The sequence below is a fragment of the Oncorhynchus masou genome, chromosome 28, assembly GCF_036934945.1.
Source record: "Oncorhynchus masou masou isolate Uvic2021 chromosome 28, UVic_Omas_1.1, whole genome shotgun sequence".
In the NCBI taxonomy this organism is placed as follows: domain Eukaryota; kingdom Metazoa; phylum Chordata; class Actinopteri; order Salmoniformes; family Salmonidae; genus Oncorhynchus; species Oncorhynchus masou.
In genome coordinates, this window is record NC_088239.1 from 5,969,924 (window position 1) to 5,988,588 (window position 18,665).

An 18,665-nucleotide genomic window follows, 5' to 3' on the forward strand; every position below is an offset into this window, starting at 1 on the left:
ACAGAAAACCAGCAGGTTCCGGATCTCGTAGGGTTGAGTACTCCTGCCCTAAACACTGTCGTGTGTCAAAAGCCAAGGAGGCCGGAGGTTTCTGAGGTCCTGGAACCGGTCAGCCCGGCACCGACGATCATACCACGCTTAAGTCGCTTAGGTCACTCGTTTTGCCCATTCTAACGTCCAATCCAACAGTAACTGAATGCCTCGATGCCTGCTTTATATAGCAAACCACGTGACTCACTGTCTGTAGGATCTAAATATTTGTGTGAACTGGGCGGTGTACCTAATACACTGGCCAAAATGACTGTTAAAAGCATTTGTTGCTTATTGAATCCATTATTTAAATGATGATGCGATTTTGTAAGCCTGTATGTACTGTTTAAACATGAAGCTTTCTTCTCTGCATACAATTTTGCAGTTTTATGCATAGGCCTGATAACTGATTTGTATGCAAATGAGAGATTCTTGAATTGTCTGAGATAATAATTTCAAATAAATATTTTCTGTAACAATGATTGATGCTTTGCGAAAAATGCACGACTCTTCTTTAAGATAAAAGACTTGTCTTTTTAAATGATCACAATTATTTATTTCATGTGTACACTTTGTATACAAAACAAGTTTGTCGAAAAAATGTGTTTGTCTATAATTTAGTTTGTCTAGAATTTGTACAGGATGCAACGGTGCCCCTTACATCTAGTAACACCTGAGAACTTGACGGATTGTAGCTAGTTTGAACGATAGATAAGTAATGCATAACTAAATTAGCCTCAACTTTCTCCCAAAAGTTAAAATCACCAGGTCGTTTTGTTACTTTCAAACATATGTAGAGGTGGAAAAGAATCTAATTTAGAACTTAGAACATCTGCTAAAGTTCCATTTCTTCATTGCTTCTAGATCACTTCTGAGTTAAAAGATTCCATTTTCCGTTCTCTACTTACTCTGTAAACTGAAAATAGCCCTGATGCACTTCAGCTGTAACAAATGTTGTTACACGAGGACTTCCTAAACAGGTATATCGTAGCAAGTTACAAACTCCTTTCTTCTAGGAAATGCACAATAACTTAATACAAAATAATATGGTAGATTTATATATATACTGTAACTCCAATCGTATCATAACTTAATCATTTCGGATGATTTGCATCGTCTGAAGACGAAGAATACCAACAGCAGCTGACCCTTCAGTAGCTGCATGGTAACAGTCAATCAATCCTCCTGATTGGTTAAATAAATCAATAAAACAACTTATCAATATAGCTGCATCTCAACGCTGGAATTAAACATAATCAATATACACAATCCACAACAGTGATGACACAACACTTTCTGTGAATTCTGTCCTTGATATTTGTTGAAAAGATAACAGATCATCGCCATGACGCTAGATGAAGGAACAGCCAATGGGGTCTTCGTGCTTTGTGAGAAATACAGTAACCCACCAATCTCCAACAGCGTTTCCGGCAGGTTGATGCCTCTAATACTCCTCAGTCAGAATGGTAGACGTTTTCTCGTGTGGTCAGAGGAGGAGTGGGATAATTGGCATGCGCAGGTGTGGGTAGTCCTTAAACTCCCTGGTGTAGGCTTTATGCTTCCCATTGGCCCAGATGGTCATCTGGAGCAAACCAAAGAAGGTGAACAAGGCCACTGTGGAGAAACGGATCCAAAACAGATTGTACCTTAGTGGCAGCACAGTGCAACACACTCACTCACTCACTCACTCACTCACTCACTCACTCACACACACGAGTAGTGGGAATATAAATGCGTGAGTGAGTAAAATTGCCAAAGTATTCATTAAATATGGGAAATAAACCAACCTGAAATTCGTAAAAATGTATAAGATAGGATCTGAGTCAACTGACCTGGAAGACATTGGGTCATGACAGAGAAACTTGCCCAGGCTCCTACCTAAAAGAAAGAAATACCCATAACCTGTAACACCATTGATCATTTCAGAAACCATAACCATTAAGTCACAACATGTTGTAGCCATAGAAACGGGATCTATTTATATGGTTCATAGCCTTCATCTTTACCTCGTAGGTATAATTGGGGCAAGACACGAGGAAGAAGAGCCATGTGAATGGGTTCTTCGTCGGGCGAGGGAACTTTCTGCACTTGGGCCCACCTTCTGCCTTGAGGTTATTGAGGGCCACGTGAATGGAGAAATTACCAGCCTCACAAAGCTGCAGTCAAAACACAACATCCTGTTTAACACACGTCAAAGTCATCTGTAATAATAATTTCTCGTGTTCATCACCCTCATTGGGTGTTTTGTCAACCAATACATACCACAAATATAGCCAGTGCGTAGTTCACCTGCATGTCCCCATACGCTGTGTAGAGACATAAACCATTTGGTTAGCTGGATGTCTGGTTGAGAGAAGTGATAGTGTTATTATTCAGATATACCTGCGTATAAAGAGTTGAGGAGGGGGCTGTATGTCTTGTTGAGGCACTGAGTGGTCGGGTTTGATTGATAGAGGACTTACATGGAGGCGTGTACAGCGGATGGTTGATGTAGAAGGCCAACCACGCAGAGAAGGTCCAGTAATACACACAGCTCTGACAGAAAGAGAGGGAAACACCAGTCATACACACAGCTCTGACAGAGAGAGAGGGAAACACCGGTCATACACACAGCTCTGACATAAAGAGAGGGAAACACCAGTCATACACACAGCTCTGACAGAAAGAGAGGGAAACACCAGTCATACACACAGCTCTGACATAAAGAGAGGGAAACACCAGTAATACACACAGCTCTGACAGAGAGAGAGGGAAACACCAGTCATACACACAGCTCTGACAGAGAGAGAGGGGAAACACCAGTCATACACACAGCTCTGACAGAGAGAGAGGGAAACACCAGTAATACACACAGCTCTGACAGAAAGAGAGGGAAACACCAGTAAATCACACTGTCAATTTGGTAGTGTTTCTAACCTTTATTTAACTAGGCAAGTCAGTTAAGAACAAATTCTTATTTTACAATGACGTCCTACACCGGGCCAAAACCCGGACGGTGCTGGGCCAATTGTGCAGCGTCCTATGGGACTCTCAATCAACGGCCGGTTGTGATACAGCCTGGATTCAAACCAGGGTGTCTGTAGTGACGCCTCAAGCACTGAGATGCAGTGCCCTTAGACCGCTGTGCCAATCGGGAGGCCAATATATTGTAAAAATAAATATTTGAATGAGATCCAGATAGTACTGCAGATAATACTGCAGTAGTAGAAGTGTATTAAAAAAACCTTTGATAGGACAAAGACAGAAGGTGACTATGTTTTGTATTGAGAACGTGAGGAGCAGTAGTTGTCATACTGTAAATTATGACACAGATTTAAAGTAGCACTGTAAAGTACGCTAGCGATACTGTAAAATACATGGCTTCGAAGTAAAGTAGCCCACGTTGGAGCAGAGGAAGTCCGTACCCTGACTGTAAATTATGACACAGATTTAAAGTAGCACTGTAAAGTACGCTAGCGATACTGTAAAATGCATGGCTTCGAAGTAAAGGAGCCCACGTTGGAGCAGAGGAAGACCGTACCCTGACTGTAAATTATGACACAGATTTAAAGTAGCACTGTAAAGTACGCTAGCGATACTGTAAAATACATGTCTTCGAAGTAAAGTAGCCCACGTTGGAGCAGAGGAAGAGAGAGACATACCGTACCCTGACTGTAAATTATGACACAGATTTAAAGTAGCCCACGTTGGAGCAGAGGAAGAGAGAGACAGACCGTACCCTGACTGTAAATTATGACACAGATTTAAAGTAGCCCACGTTGGAGCAGAGGAAGAGAGAGACATACCGTACCCTGACTGTAAATTATGACACAGATTTAAAGTAGCCCACGTTGGAGCAGAGGAAGAGAGAGACATACCGTACCCTGACTGTAAATTATGACACAGATTTAAAGTAGCCCACGTTGGAGCAGAGGAAGAGAGAGACATACCGTACCCTGACTGTAAATTATGACACAGATTTAAAGTAGCCCACGTTGGAGCAGAGGAAGAGAGAGACAGACCGTACCCTGACTGTAAATTATGACACAGATTTAAAGTAGCCCACGTTGGAGCAGAGGAAGAGAGAGACAGACCGTACCCTGACTGTAAATTATGACACAGATTTAAAGTAGCCCACGTTGGAGCAGAGGAAGAGAGAGACAGACCGTACCCTGACTGTAAATTATGACACAGATTTAAAGTAGCCCACGTTGGAGCAGAGGAAGAGAGAGACAGACCGTACCCTGACTGTAAATTATGACACAGATTTAAAGTAGCCCACGTTGGAGCAGAGGAAGAGAGAGACAGACCGTACCCTGACTGTAGTCCTGAGTGGCACGGTGCCATGGGAGAACCGGTGCACAAAGACGGTCTCAATCAACCTCTTGATGTAGTGGCAGGTGTGACAGGCACAGGCTAGTCTGAAGGAGAGAGGGAGAGGGAGAGACGAGAGAGACAGAGAGAGAGAGGAGAGAGAGGTAGAGAGAGACGAGAGAGACGAGAGAGACGAGAGAGACGAGAGGGAGCGAGAGAGAGGTGGGGAGAGGGAGAGAGAGACAGCGAGGTGGGGGGAGAGAGAGGTGGGGAGAGAGCGATGAGAGAGAGCGAGAGAGGTGGGGAGAGAGAGAGAGAGGAGGGGGGAGAGAGACAGAGGTGGGGAGAGGGAGAGAGAGACAACGAGGTGGGGGGGACAGAGAAAGGTGGGGGAGAGAGAGAGGAGGGGAGAGGGAGAGAGAGACAGCGAGGTGGGGGAGAGAGAGAGACGAGAGGGAGCGAGAGAGAGGTGGGGAGAGGGAGAGAGAGACAGCGAGGTGGGGGGAGAGAGGTGGGGAGAGAGCGATGAGAGAGAGCGAGAGAGGTGGGGAGAGCGAAAGAGAGAGAGAGAGGGGGGGGAGAGACAGAGGTAGGGAGAGAGAGACAACGAGGTGGGGGGAGAGAGAAAGGTGGGGGAGAGAGAGAGGAGGGGAGAGGGAGAGAGAGACAGCGAGGTGGGGGGAGAGAGAGGTGGGGAGAGAGAGCGAGAGAGAGAGGGGGGAGAGAGAAGGTGGGGGGAGAGAGAGAGGAGGGGGAGAGAGCGAGAGAGAGGTGGGGAGAGGGAGACAGAGAGAGACAGTGAGGTGGGGGAGAGAGGTGGGGAGAGAGAGAGAGAGCGATGAGAGAGGTGGGGAGAGAGAAAGAGAGAGAGAGAGAGAGAGAGAGAGGAGGGGGAGAGAGAGAGGTGGGGAGAGGGAGAGAAAGACAACGAGGTGGGGGGAGAGAGAAAGGTGGGGGAGAGAAAAAGGTGGGGGAGAGAGAGAGAGAGAGAGAGGGGGAGGGAGAGAGAGGTGGGGGAGAGGAGAGAGAGAGGTGGGGGAGGGAGAGAGAGAGAGAGGTGGGGGAGGGAGAGAGAGAGAGGTGGGGGAGGGAGAGAGAGAGGTGGGGGAGGGAGAGAGAGAGAGGTGGGGGAGGGAGAGAGAGAGAGGTGGGGGAGGGAGAGAGAGAGGGTGGGGGAGGGAGAGAGGGTGGGGGAGGGAGAGAGAGAGAGGTGGGGGAGGGAGAGAGAGAGGTGGGGGGAGAGAGAGAGAGGAGTGGGGAGAGAGAGAGGTGGGGGAGGGAGAGAGAGAGAGGTGGGGGGGGAGAGAGAGAGAGGAGGGGGAGAGAGAGAGAGAGAGAGAGTGGGGAGAGGGAGAAAGAGACAGCGAGGTGGGGGGGGAGAGATGTATTGGGAGAGAGAGAGAGAGAGAGGTGGGGAGAGATAGAGAGAGTGGGGGGGAGAGATAGAAAAGTGAGGATGAGAGAAGGGGACATTGGATGGAGTCAAAGAAAGAGAGAAACAGATTCATTTTAGATTGGAACTCATCTGAAGCCAATCACTATGTCATTGGGTGTATTAGAGACTGACTTACGTGACCACTGAGTTGGAGCTGGAGGTGAAGGCATCCTGCTGTGAGTAGATATAGGGAACTCGGAAATAGAACAGAAGGTATATAAACAGGGGGCCAATGTACTCCGCCAAAAACACCTGCCAACAGCGGAAGAGGGTGTGTAAGATGTCCGATGTATTCATTACACATGTCAAATAAACATGGAACCTGAACTCGATACCTGAAAGAAGAGGCTCTTGTCAAATGTTAAAGTCCATAAGAGTCCAAACGGGGGACCTTGCAGTTTGAATCGATAGTACTGTATGTCATAGGCTCTTACCATTGTCCAGCCGATCTGTGGACCCAGGTCCCTAAAATACATGGTTGCTGTGGTCCCAACTGGTAGGTTTTGTAATACATCGTCGTCCTTAAGTGATTTTCCTTCTGAAAAAATATATAAATAAAAAAATAAAAAACAAGATGTTAAAAATAAAATGCAGTTTTCCTGTTTCTGTTCAAACAGACCAATGAATTCATTAAAATGTCATGGATTGTAAGAATAGTTCTTCCATGGATTTTTTTCTTAGAACCAATCAATGTTTCCTGTTCTCTTGTCCTATAAGCTCAAGGTGACTTTACTCTTAACCTGTTTTTGTGGAGGAATAATTGAAAGTAATTTTAGTGTAAGCTCAACGGGGTAGATATTGACCCATTTTAGTTTCAGCTTAATGAGATTGCCTTTCCGCTTCAAGTAACAAGCTATATTAAAGAGATTCTTCGCTACTTTTGTATTCTTTTTAGCCAGTAGTGTCTGAAAGTAGCACTCAATAGCCAAGAGTGGTCCCTGAAAAATGCATACTTTGTCACATGTGTGCAGATATGTGCACCATCTCTCTGTCTCTGCTGTGTGAGCCGTTGGGCCTAAAGCTGCTCAGACCTCTTGCTAGCTGTCATTCAAATGCTGTGACAGGTAGCCTAGCTGTGAAGAGCGTTGGGCCAGTAACCGAAAGATTAAAAATTTGTCGCTGTGTCCTTGAGTAAGGCACTTCTCCCTAATTGCTTCTGTAGGACTCTCTGGATAAGAGTGTCTGCTAAATGACTTAAAATGGAAAAGCTCATTGGCTAGAACTCAAATTGCACTTTGAACTACACTTTGACACATTCAGCTCAAAGCGTGAGGTTTCAAAAATACTTTTCTTCGTCGCCAAAGTACTCGAGCATGTCTTTAAGAGTGCACATGCTGGGCCTCTCGAGTGGGGCAGCAGTGTTAGCTGTGCCACTAGATATTCTGGGTTCTAATCCAGGCTCTGTCACAGCTGGCCATGACTGGGAGACCCATGGGACGGCACACAATTGTCCCAGCGTCATCCGGGTTAGGGGAAGATTTGGCCGGCAGGGATGTCCTTGTCCCATCGCTCACTAGCGACTCCTGTGGTGGGCTGGGCGCAGTGCAAGCTGACAAGGTCGCCAGGTGTATGGTGTTTCCTCTGCCACATTGGCTGCCGGGGTAAGTGGGCGTTGTGTCAAGAAGCAGTGCCGGCTTGGATGGGTTGTGTTTCGGAGGACGCACGGCTCTTGACCTTCGCCTCTCCCGAGTCTGTATGGTAGTTGCAACAATGAGACAAGACTGTAACTACCAATTGGAAATCGTGAAATTGGGGAGACAAAAAGTGTTAAATTAACAAACAACAACCCAATCATCTCACATTACGTTGTTTAGCTTGTGAACTTCGTACATTATATTGTCTTAAATATTGAAAGTATTCCAATGCAATCAAATGATTCAAAATAAATGAGGATGTAAAGCTGATTGACTCAACAATCTAGCATTTTTTTTATTTTACCTTTATTTTACTAGGCAAGTCAGTTAAAGAACAAATTCTTATTTTCTATGACGGCCTAGGAACAGTGGGTTAACTGCCTGTTCAGGGGCAGAACGACAGATTCGTACCTTGTCAGCTCAGGGGTTTGAACTTGCAACCTTCCGGTTGCTAGTCCAACACTCTAACCACGAGGTTACCCAGCCACCCTGGCAAGTGGGTAGAGGTTAGAGGTTAGAGCATTTGGTAACCACTGGTTCGAATACCTGTGCCGACAATGTGCCCTTGATCAAGGCACTTATAGGGACATGTTTTTATTTATTATTATCCAGCACCACCCCAACATCAACAACCTGTGAATGTTTCTATGTTCTGTTGTAAACAAAACAGAGGAAGAAGTGTTTCCAATGACATCATCAGTGTACATTGTGTGATTTTAGCCCATTATGAGAAGGCATTGCTTACTAATTGGTGGATGATGTTAGAAAACATGTTCTTTACTACAAAACATTTGTGGTATGTTCATGTTCACGTTAATGATGGAGATGATGAATATGGAAATATAAATAAAGAAAAATGATGCTCGTCGAAAATCTCGTTCCATTAATATGGAGTTGGTCCCCCCTTTTACTGCTACAACAGCCTCCTCTCTTCTGGGAAGACATTCCACTACAAGTTGGAACATTGCAGCGGGGATTAGGCCTGGCTCGCAATCGGCGTTCCAAATTATCCCAAAGGAGTTCGATGGGGTTGAGGTCAGGGCTCTGTGCAGGCCAGTCAAGTTCTTCCACACCAAACTCGACAAACCATTTCTGTATGGACCTCGTTTTGTGCATTGTCATGCTGAATGGGGGAAGGGCCTTCCCAAACTGTTGCCACAAAGTTGAAAGCACAGAATCGTCTAAAATGTCTTTGTATGTTGTAGCGTTAAGATTTCCCTTCAATGGAACTAAGGGGCCGAGCCCGAACCATGAAAAACATCCCCAGACCATTTCCTCCTCCACCAAAATGTGCAGTTGGCTCTATGCATTGGGGCAGGAAGCGTTTTCCAGGCATTCGCCAAACCCAGTAAGGCCATTCCACTGCCAATGTTTGTCTATGGAGATTGCACGGCTGTGTGCTCGACTTTATACACCTGTCAGCAACGCGTGTGGCTGAAATATGTGACAATAAACATCAACAACAACGAAAAATAGACTTCAGAAACATTTAGACTAACAGTACCAGTAGTCAACACATTATTCACTTACTGGGGTCGAGCTTGAGGTCCTGTCTGGCTGGATACAACTGTTGATCTGACGCACACACACACGCGCACGCGCACGCGCACACACACACACACACACACACACACACACACACACACACACACACACACACACACACACACACACACAGAGTTTAGTTTCAGGTCTATAGTAGTAGTTCCTCACAACGGAGTAGACTTCAGCTGTCGTCTCACTGCCACCAACAGTTCCAGGATCTCTAGACGTCTGTGGCTGTTTTCCATGGTTTCCTTGACGACACACACTGAACCGTTTTTTTTTGTTTATCTGATGTGATATTTTAGATTATGGCATTCGCTCAAACTAGCTCTCATTTATCATTTCATTGATCACGTTGATCCATACTGTACAGCCGATATATTTTAATAGCCCATAGCTGTTACCTTTTATGAAGTTATCATTACTAGACATTCTATCTTGACCGGTTTATCAATTATAGGATAATTACTAATGCCATATCAATACTTACATGACTTGTGAAAAAGTCTCTTGATGTCTCCTATTGTAACGTGGGGCTCCACCTGGAAATAAAGAACAAATACGTCCATACGCAAGGATATCGACTAGAGAAATTCAAGATCAATCAGAATCATTTCACTTTGGAGTAAATTCATATTGTGATTGGGTTTGGATATACAATGCTGTACCTTATCTAGAAAACACAGCTGTTTCCTGCTCCTGCCATCTAGAACCTCCACCTGTAGGAGAAAGCACCTGGTTAGTTTCTGTATTGCAGCTGTAGTGACAGCCTCGAACCCAGCCAGCATGTTCTAGATTTCAGTTTGATTTTGGTCAGAGAGAGAGAGAGAGAGAGACAATACGCTAGTGGTAAAGCAATGTGAAAATTTGTTGATAGCATTATGCCCTGTCCGCTGACTCATCATCACGACCCATTCCGGCCTTAGTCAGTCTCACTCTCCAGAAGAACGTTCATCCCAGAATTCTCAGCGGCTTTTCTAAGCATTAAACAACCTACACCAGGCTTTTGTCCACTCTTAGTGTTAAATCATACCTTCATCGTTGCCACGGAGGTTTTCGATGCCCTCCAGCCAATCTTCTGACCGCACAAGATATGTATTGTATAGCCTCGAGTCCTAGCCTGTCTTAACCTACAGTACATTGTCACATGACCACAAGAAATAAAAGTGAAGTGCAAAAAAAATGAAATAAAAACTTCATACTTCCTTTTAAGAATGGTGACTTTTTGTTTTGTTTTTGCGAACAGCTTCAAGTCATAAAGGAACATGTTGGGCTAGGGGAGGTTGCAGTGAAGGCAGATCATTCCCCCCCCCCCCCATCTTAATTAGCCTCTTATTCAGGTGTTAATTTACATCACAGAAGGAGCTGTCTTCGGCGGCTGCCCTGAGAAGCACTCGGTGGTCCGTCTGTAGTGCGTATCTAAATGCCTCTAACTCTATAGTGTAAAATAACCCTCTAATGGATACGCTGAATGCACAGCTAAAGACAATAACAGGGGGGGGGGAGAGAGAGAGAGAGAGGCTCACGAAGGATGGATAGTGAGTCGATTCCTTCCTCACCACTGCTTGCCTGTGATATGATGCAGTGTTAGGATGTTGGTATTGCATTAGAGAGGCCAGGACACCACCTGGTGTGGCGACACTTCTCTGAATCACAGGCACATGTCAGAAGTTTTCTTTTTCTAACTACCCAAACTGCATTTTCAGAGGCGTTTGTTTGTCCTGCTGACTGCTGATTATCTTTGTTTTGTCCTGCTGACTGTGTGGTAGGAGAGGAGTGTCAGGGGTGTCACCATCTTTGTTTTGTCCTGCTGACTGTGTGGTAAGAGTGGAGTGTCAGGGGTGTCACCATCTTTGTTTTGTCCTGCTGACTGTGTGGTAGGAGAGGAGTGTCAGGGGTGTCACCATCTTTGTTTTGTCCTGCTGACTGTGTGGTAGGAGAGGAGTGTCAGGGGTGTCACCATCTTTGTTTTGTCCTGCTGACTGTGTGGTAAGAGTGGAGTGTCAGGGGTGTCACCATCTTTGTTTTGTCCTGCTGACTGTGTGGTAAGAGTGGAATGTCAGGGGTGTCACCATCTTTGTTTTGTCCTGCTGACTGTGTGGTAGGAGAGGAGTGTCAGGGGTGTCACCAGTCTGTTGTCATTTAAAACAGTGTCTCAGTGTCGTGGTGTCCTTGTAAATCTAATTATCAGAGATGTCTCTCTCCTCTCTAGGGGACACAAGGCTCTGCTTATGGACCACGGAGAGCGAGATGGAGGGGGAGAGAGAGAGAAGGAGGGAGAGTAACTGCTAATCTACAAACATACAAAGAATAATTGTAATGTCAAAACCTATAATAACTGTCCATACGGGAAGGGCATTTGACTTGAAGACAATAGGACGTGACTTGCCGTCCATCCGCTCCCCTGTTGTTGTAAATCAGCTCTTTTTCCAATCAGGAGGAATAATCGATAAAAGCACTCAGTTGATTTCCGTGCTCTCCCTATTGACATCCTACCCTTAAATCTGCCCTAGCCTTCACAGGCATCCCGTATAGCCACTCTAGCCTCTCCTCCACTGTCGTAAATACACAAAGTAACGATGAGTGATGGACAAGGCTTTCCCAGCAACACACACTAAATCGTGACTGACAGATCCACTGGCGATTCTGAGTGCGAGTGTTTTAGCTAAAGATGCCTCAGTGTTCTAAGCTTAAACACCGGGAGTGATGAATCAATTCACGGATATATTAATAAGGTTTTATTTGCGCATCAAACGACCCATTCCGTATATAACTATTTGTCACATTTACCATGTTTCCATCCAACCATTTTTATACAAGTAAAATAGGCCTACATCTCAGATAAATAACTAATGACAGGTCTGATGGAAACCGCTAATTGTTGGTAAGCTTTCCTAAATGTCGACAAAATAAAATACATTCGAGAGTGGTGGATTATTTTTGTTGTTGTCGGTTAATAGATCATTTGACAAAATGGCAGTGGAAAATATATATATATTTTTATTTATTTAATTGTTGATAAAAACAACTATCATGTCACAGTAAATTTGCAGTCACGTGATGCCATTTTGTTTGATCCTCCCAGTACGTCTTGGAAAAGTAGGCCACAGAGGAAATAAATGATGGGTGAATTCACAGGGTGGTAAAAGTGCCCAGTGATGAGCTGAAAACACTCCTTTCCAATACATATTGAGAGTCTTAATATGCTAGTGACATAATCAGTGCTTAAACTGACGTTTGACAACTAACAATTATCTCATTTCTTAGTCTCGTGTCCAGAATCTCATCATGCAGCCGACCCTCTGTCTACGGCAACAATTATCTCATCTCTTCGTCTCGTGTCCACAATCTCATCATGCAGCCGACCATCTGTCTACGGCCTGCTATCTAAAGACATTGTGCCAAGACCAGAGTTTGCTGTTTATTGCAAAAAATTTTCTTTGCCCAAACCATAGACAAGAGTTAAGTATGGGAAGCAAAGGAAAGTTATATGACAAAAGTAATTTTTTTATGTACTCTGCAAACAGCTCTTTTGGGTAAAATGTGCATATTTTTTTTTTTTAGGTGCCAATATTATAATATTTTTGGTGGAAAATCTTTAGACAAAATGGATGGTAATGTAGCTATTGCGAAAGAAATGTAATATACATTACGGTGATTCTTCTGATGTTCCGCTGCGCCGCACAAAGAAGGAAAACATATCAATACACAGTAGCCGCAGTTCACCAAACAACAACATGTCAATAAAATAGATACATTTAGGTCAATAAGGCAGAAGACATGTCTAGACATGTTAGCATGGCTAACGATATTAGCCAATCAGTACCACACGAATGTGACACAAAACAAAGTATGACTATGATGGAATGCTAGTCTGATAGTCTAGGGGTTGCCTTCCACCTTGTGGTCCTTATTTTAGGAATATCTTACGAGACAAATAGTTGAGCGTGCCGGAGATAGTGTTTTAACTAAAGATGCTTTAGTGTTCTAGTTTAAACACTGGGAGTGAATTAATGCATTTAAAACATTTTTTTATTTACGTGTCAAATTGTCTATTGCCTACCCATCCTGTATGGGATTATTCGACACGTTGTTAAACAAAAGTAATGTAATTACAGTTCTTCTGATGTTCCGCTGCACCACAGAAGGAAAGAAAGAAAGAAATATCAAATCATAATAATATACTTTACATTGACTGGGCAGACTCAGCCCAACTACCAAACCATTAGGTACAGTATAAAAGACGAAACAATCTTCCTCAAACTAAAATAAATACATAATACCAAGAGTTTATATCTACCAATTGTTTTCACATTTGTGTTTTTTTCTTCCCATCAGCAATGAATGCTTATGGGTACCCTTTTAAATTTGTATTTCAAATATTAGTATTCTCAGATTTTTTTTTAATTCATAGATTTTTAGGTTTGTTTTATAATTGTTTTTGTTGCAAAACGCTATATATCCATTGTTTAGCTGGAATGGAGTATTCACATCCTGACTTTAACATGTACAATTCAACACATCATAAATCTAGCTTCATGCTGTAGTGTTTGGTTAGAGTTAGCCCTTGTCCCAAATGGCACCCTATTCCCTATGTAGTGCACTACTATTGACCAGAGCCCATACCTCATATCACTGTATTGCTTAATTTTTCAAATGTATATATATTTAAATATTGATGTCACGAATGTATCATTTGTACAGTTATTTATAGAATGTTTTAATTGTTTGGCACATTTGATTTTGCAAAACTTTTTTTCGGAGAGTGAGGCGGATATATCTCGTTTTGCAACAAAAAAATGTGATTGCAAGTCTCTCTGAAATGAAACCAAGTGATAGATATGTATTTGTTTGAAACCTATCATTGAACAACCCCATGCCATGATTAGATAGTGAAAAAACACACCACCTCTTCTTTTGTTTTCAACAAAAATCTAATTTACCAACATTTATGAAAATGTATATACAGCGTTTTGAAATGAAACTCTTTATACAGATACATATAAGTAAATGAAACAGAAGTGGTGTCTAGAAATATAAGCATGGCTAATGCTAATGTTAGCCTGTCATTAACATAGCACTAACATGACCTAAATAAGTACCAAGTAAACTAATGCTAATGTTAGCCTGTCACTAACATAGCACTAACATGACCTAAATAAGTATCAAGTAAACTAATGCTAATGTTAGCCTGTCACTAACATAGCACTAACATGACCTAAATAAGTACCAAGTACACTAATGCTAATGTTAGCCTGTCACTAACATAGCACTAACATGACCTAAATAATTGTCAAGTAAACTAATGCTAATTTACTGCCGTTAGGAGTTGCCTTTCACCCTGTGGTCTTTATTTTATGAATATCGGTGGAGGTTTCTCTTCCTAATGTTGTTTGGCTGTAGAGTAGACCACAGCAATGGGAATGTGTGCTAATTTGGCCTGCCTTGAGCCTGCCTTGGGCATCCCTGAAACTCTGACTAGCGCTGACAACAAAGGAATGTGGCTTCCCTGCAACTCTGGCTAGCCCAGAGAAACACCATAAATGTCAACTGGAGGCCTATAAATTGGCCTTAGATGGCAGATATGTTGCTCTAGTATTCAATTACACATGCACTTGTTTGTGGTTAGAGCATAGAAAGAGATTGAGCTAGCCTAACAGACATGCTAGCTATTAGAGTTAACACAGCTAGCCTGGCAGCAGCAAACTGCTGTCCCACCAAGTCAATGGAAGCTAAAGCTAATGACATTATTATGCTTCACTCATCATACAGACTTGTCACTAATGGATCACTCTGTTTGGTCTGATGTGACCCATTATCATTCTAATGATCTTTCCTGACACACTTCTTGACACACAGTAGACTTCCATTTCCTGTCATTAGCGTCGACAAAAAAAATGATCCTTCATTCAACCGAGGCCTCTTCTAAAGAGGTCAAAATATGTGTTGTCGAGTGTCTCTATGGTGTTGAAGGGGGCTCTCAAGGGGGGCTCTCAACAACACAAATACAATCAAATCAAATCAAATTTTATTTGTCACATACACATGGTTAGCAGATGTTAATTTAATGCGAGTGTAGCGAAATGCTTGTGCTTCTAGTTCCGACAATGCAGTAATAACCAACAAGTAATCTAACTAACAATTCCAAAACTACTGTCTTATACACAGTGTAAGGGGATAAAGAATATGTACATAAATATATATGAATGAGTGATGGTACAGAGCAGCATAGGCAAGATACAGTAGATGGTATCGAGTACAGTATATACATATGAAATGAATATGTAAACAAAGTGGCATAGTTAATAACTGTCCTAATATGCACAACGCGGACTTGGTGTAGTCATGATAATGGAAGAGCATATTTAACTGTATCAACGTAATGGTTTTCCACTTTTGACCGCGACAATATGTAAGAAATGTATATAAAACACATCGCTTAAAAATAACTTTGATCTGTTCATGACCCCTATTACGCTCAAGTATACATCCAAACTCCAATCTTACCTCAAAGAAGGTGGTTCTGCTCATACTGTAGGTTTATACAGTGTGTCCTCGCCTATGTTCCTTAGTTAAAGTACCCCTCACACACACTAACACACACACTACAAAGGAGCAGCTCTTTCTTCCCTGTGACAATCCCAGAACTGACCCCCTCCCTCTGTCTCTCTCTCTCTCTCTCTGTCTCTCTCTCTCTCTCTCTCTCTCTCTCTCTCTCTCTCTGTCTCTCTGTCTCTCTCTCTCTCTCTCTCTGTCTCTCTGTTCATCCGAGAGTAGCACCATAGGCACTCCAGAAACCCAACACCCTCTCTCTCCCTCCCTCTCTAACTCCTTCCTTTCTCCTACTTTATGCCAAGGAACATGGGGAAGCCCATGGCGGGGTTATAGGCTAGCAAAAATAGGAAAAGGCCTCTCCAAGCTATGGTCAGGAATGTATCTGGGCTGCATATTACTGCTGCTTGGCCAGCTGTTGGAAAGATAAAGAGAGCGAGAGATGGAGGGAGAGAGACAGACAGACAGACAGACAGACAGACAGACAGACAGACTGGGATGGGGGGTGTAGTGTGTGTGTGTGTGCACGTGCGCGTGTGTGGTCTAATATCGGTGTCACCTGATAACATGTACCTCCTGTGATGGATGTTTGTTTCCTGTTTAGTGACAAAGCGTTTAAGGTTTAACTACTTTTAACAAACAGAAACTTCAGCTAGCAATATCAATGTGTGTAGCTATGCAAGCCATACTCCCAACAACCTTGACTGGGTTGCGCATCGCCTCCTGGGTAATGTAGTCTTAATGTTATTAACCCATAACACAATGGACAGATCCGAGCGGGTGTTCTTTGACAGGGTTTGGGGTTAGATAAGGTTCACTCACAACAGACACACACATTTCCTAACCCTTAACCCTAAACATAATCCTGACCCAAATCCTAACCCTGACCGGTACCCTAACCCTAACCCCAAACCTAACCCAAGCTCTTAACCCTAAAACTAACTGTAGCTCCTATCCCTAAACTTAATCCTAACCCTGACCGGTACCCTAACCCTAACCCCAAACCTAACCCAAGCTCTTAACCCTAAAACTAACTGTAGCTCCTATCCCTAAACTTAATTCTAACCCTGACCTGTACCCTAACCCTATCCATTACCCTTAACCCTAATCCTAACCCTGGTTAATGGATAGCCAGGGGCATGCTCCAACACTCAGACATCCTTTACAAATGAATGATTTGTGTTTAGTGAGTCCTCCAGATCTGAGGCTGAGGGATGACCAGGATGATCTCTTGATCAATGCTGAATTGGACCATTTCTCTGTCAAAATGTAATGAGAACTTTTGGTTGTCAAGGATAATGTATTGGGTAAAAAAGTACATCATTTTCTTTAGGAATGTAGTGAAGTAAAAGCAAAAGTGTGGGGGCTGTTCCAGAAGGAAACAGTTGACCTTGTGGGAGCTGTTCCAGAAGGAAACAGTTGACCTTGTGGGAGCTGTTCCAGAAGGAAACAGTTGACCTTGTGGGAGCTGTTCCAGAAGGAAACAGTTGACCTTGTGGGAGCTGTTCCAGAAGGAAACAGTTGACCATCGCCGGGAGCTGGATGGATGAGGTCGTTCACTTGATCCTGCATACGCAGTAGATGTAACACATATAGTGCCTTGCAAAAGTATCCCCCCCCCTCTCATGGTGTTTTTCCTATTTTATTGCATTACAACCTGTCATTTAAATAGATTTTTATTTGGATTTCATGTGATGGACAGACACAAAATAGTCCAAATTTGTGAAGTGAAATGAAAAAAAATTAAATGTGAAAAGTGGTGTGTGCATATGTATTCACCCCATTTGCTATGAATCCTCTAAATAAGATCTGGTGCAACCAATTACCTTCAGAAGTCACAGAATTAGTTAGTTTGCACACAGGTGGACTTTATTTAAGTGTCACATGATCGCAGTATATATATATACACCTGTTCTGAAAGGCCCCAGAGTCTGCAACACCACTAAACAAGGGGCACCACCAAGCAAGCAGCACTATGAAGACCAACGAGCTCTCCAAACAGGTCAGGGACTAAGTTGTGGAGAAGTACAGATCAGGGTTGTGTTATAAAAAAATATCATAAACTTTGAACCTCCCACGGAGCACCATTAAATCCACTATTAAAAAATGTAAAGAATATGACACCACAACAAACCTGCCAAGAGAGGGCCGCCTACCAAAACTCACAGACCAGGCAAGGAGGGCATTAATCAGAGAGGCAACAAAGAGAACAAAGATAACCCTGAAAGAGCTGAAAAGCTTCCACAGCCGGAGATTGGAGTCTGTCCATAGGACCACTTTTTATTTTTTTTAAATTTTACCTTTATTTAACCAGGCAAGTCAGTTAAGAACACATCCTTTAAGCCATATACACTCCACAGAGCTGGGCTTTAAAGACACAGTCAACTTAGTTTTATGTAAACTTCTGGCCCACTGGAATTGTGATGCAGTGAAATAACTGTCTGTAAACAATTGTTGGGAAAAAATGACTTGTGTCCTTGCACAAAGTAGATGTCCTAACCAACTTGCGAAAAAAAAACTAGTTTGTTAACAAGACATTTGTGGAGTGGTTGAAAAACGAGCTTTAATGACTCCAACCTACGTGTTTGCAATCTTCTGACTTCATCTGTATGTGTATGTTTTTATCCTCTGATGTATGTGTATGTTTTTATCCTCTGACAATACAACAGCTGTGGGATTGGACCCTTTCTTCAATTTTCGCCTAAAATGACAAACCCAAATCTAACTGCCTGCAGCTCAGGCCCTGAAGCAAGGATATGCAAATTACTGATACCATTTGAAAGGAAACACTTTGAAGTTTGTGAAAATGTGAAATTAATATAGGAGAATATAACACATTAGATCTGGTAAAAGATAATACCCCCCCCCCCCCAAAAAAACATGCATTTTAATTATTTTTTTTGATCCATCATATTTGAAATGCAAGAGAAAGTCCATTATATCACTTAGAAGTCTTGGCACAATTTAGAATTTGGCCACTAGATGGCAGCAGTGTATGTGTAAAGTTTTAAACTGATCCAATGAACCATTGTATTACTGTTAAAAATGTTGCATCAAGTCTGCCCAAATGTGCCGAAGTGGTCAATTGATACATTTTCAAGTGCATAACTATAGAGTACATACATTTTTTTATTACCATATAATTTTTGTAAGTTTACACACTTCCAGGAAAATTA

At 42.9% G+C, this 18,665-nt stretch overlaps 1 protein-coding gene across 2 annotated transcripts in view; it reads right to left on the reverse strand.

Moving 5' to 3' along the window:
* The window catches only part of LOC135517124 (very-long-chain enoyl-CoA reductase-like), a 17,448-nt gene extending 1,852 nt beyond the window's left edge, over positions 1-15,596 (reverse strand). Inside the window, exons 1-14 of one of the 2 annotated variants that reach the window (XM_064941151.1) lie at positions 15,445-15,596; positions 13,054-13,071; positions 12,591-12,611; positions 9,606-9,656; positions 9,428-9,479; positions 8,923-8,967; positions 6,193-6,296; positions 5,895-6,010; positions 4,325-4,430; positions 2,493-2,565; positions 2,293-2,336; positions 2,037-2,186; positions 1,863-1,908; positions 1-1,644 (exon numbers count right to left, since the gene is read on the reverse strand). The exon at positions 1-1,644 is cut by the window's left edge and continues 1,852 nt beyond it. In XM_064941151.1, coding sequence (XP_064797223.1) covers positions 1,517-1,644; positions 1,863-1,908; positions 2,037-2,186; positions 2,293-2,336; positions 2,493-2,565; positions 4,325-4,430; positions 5,895-6,010; positions 6,193-6,296; positions 8,923-8,967; positions 9,428-9,479; positions 9,606-9,656; positions 12,591-12,611; positions 13,054-13,071; positions 15,445-15,468 — 978 coding nt within the window. In that variant the 5' untranslated portion in view covers positions 15,469-15,596 and the 3' untranslated portion in view covers positions 1-1,516. The remainder of the gene's footprint in view (positions 1,645-1,862; positions 1,909-2,036; positions 2,187-2,292; positions 2,337-2,492; positions 2,566-4,324; positions 4,431-5,894; positions 6,011-6,192; positions 6,297-8,922; positions 8,968-9,427; positions 9,480-9,605; positions 9,657-12,590; positions 12,612-13,053; positions 13,072-15,444) is intronic. The other variant, XM_064941152.1, reaches the window with a different exon arrangement.
* Between the last annotated feature and the right edge of the window lie 3,069 nt (positions 15,597-18,665).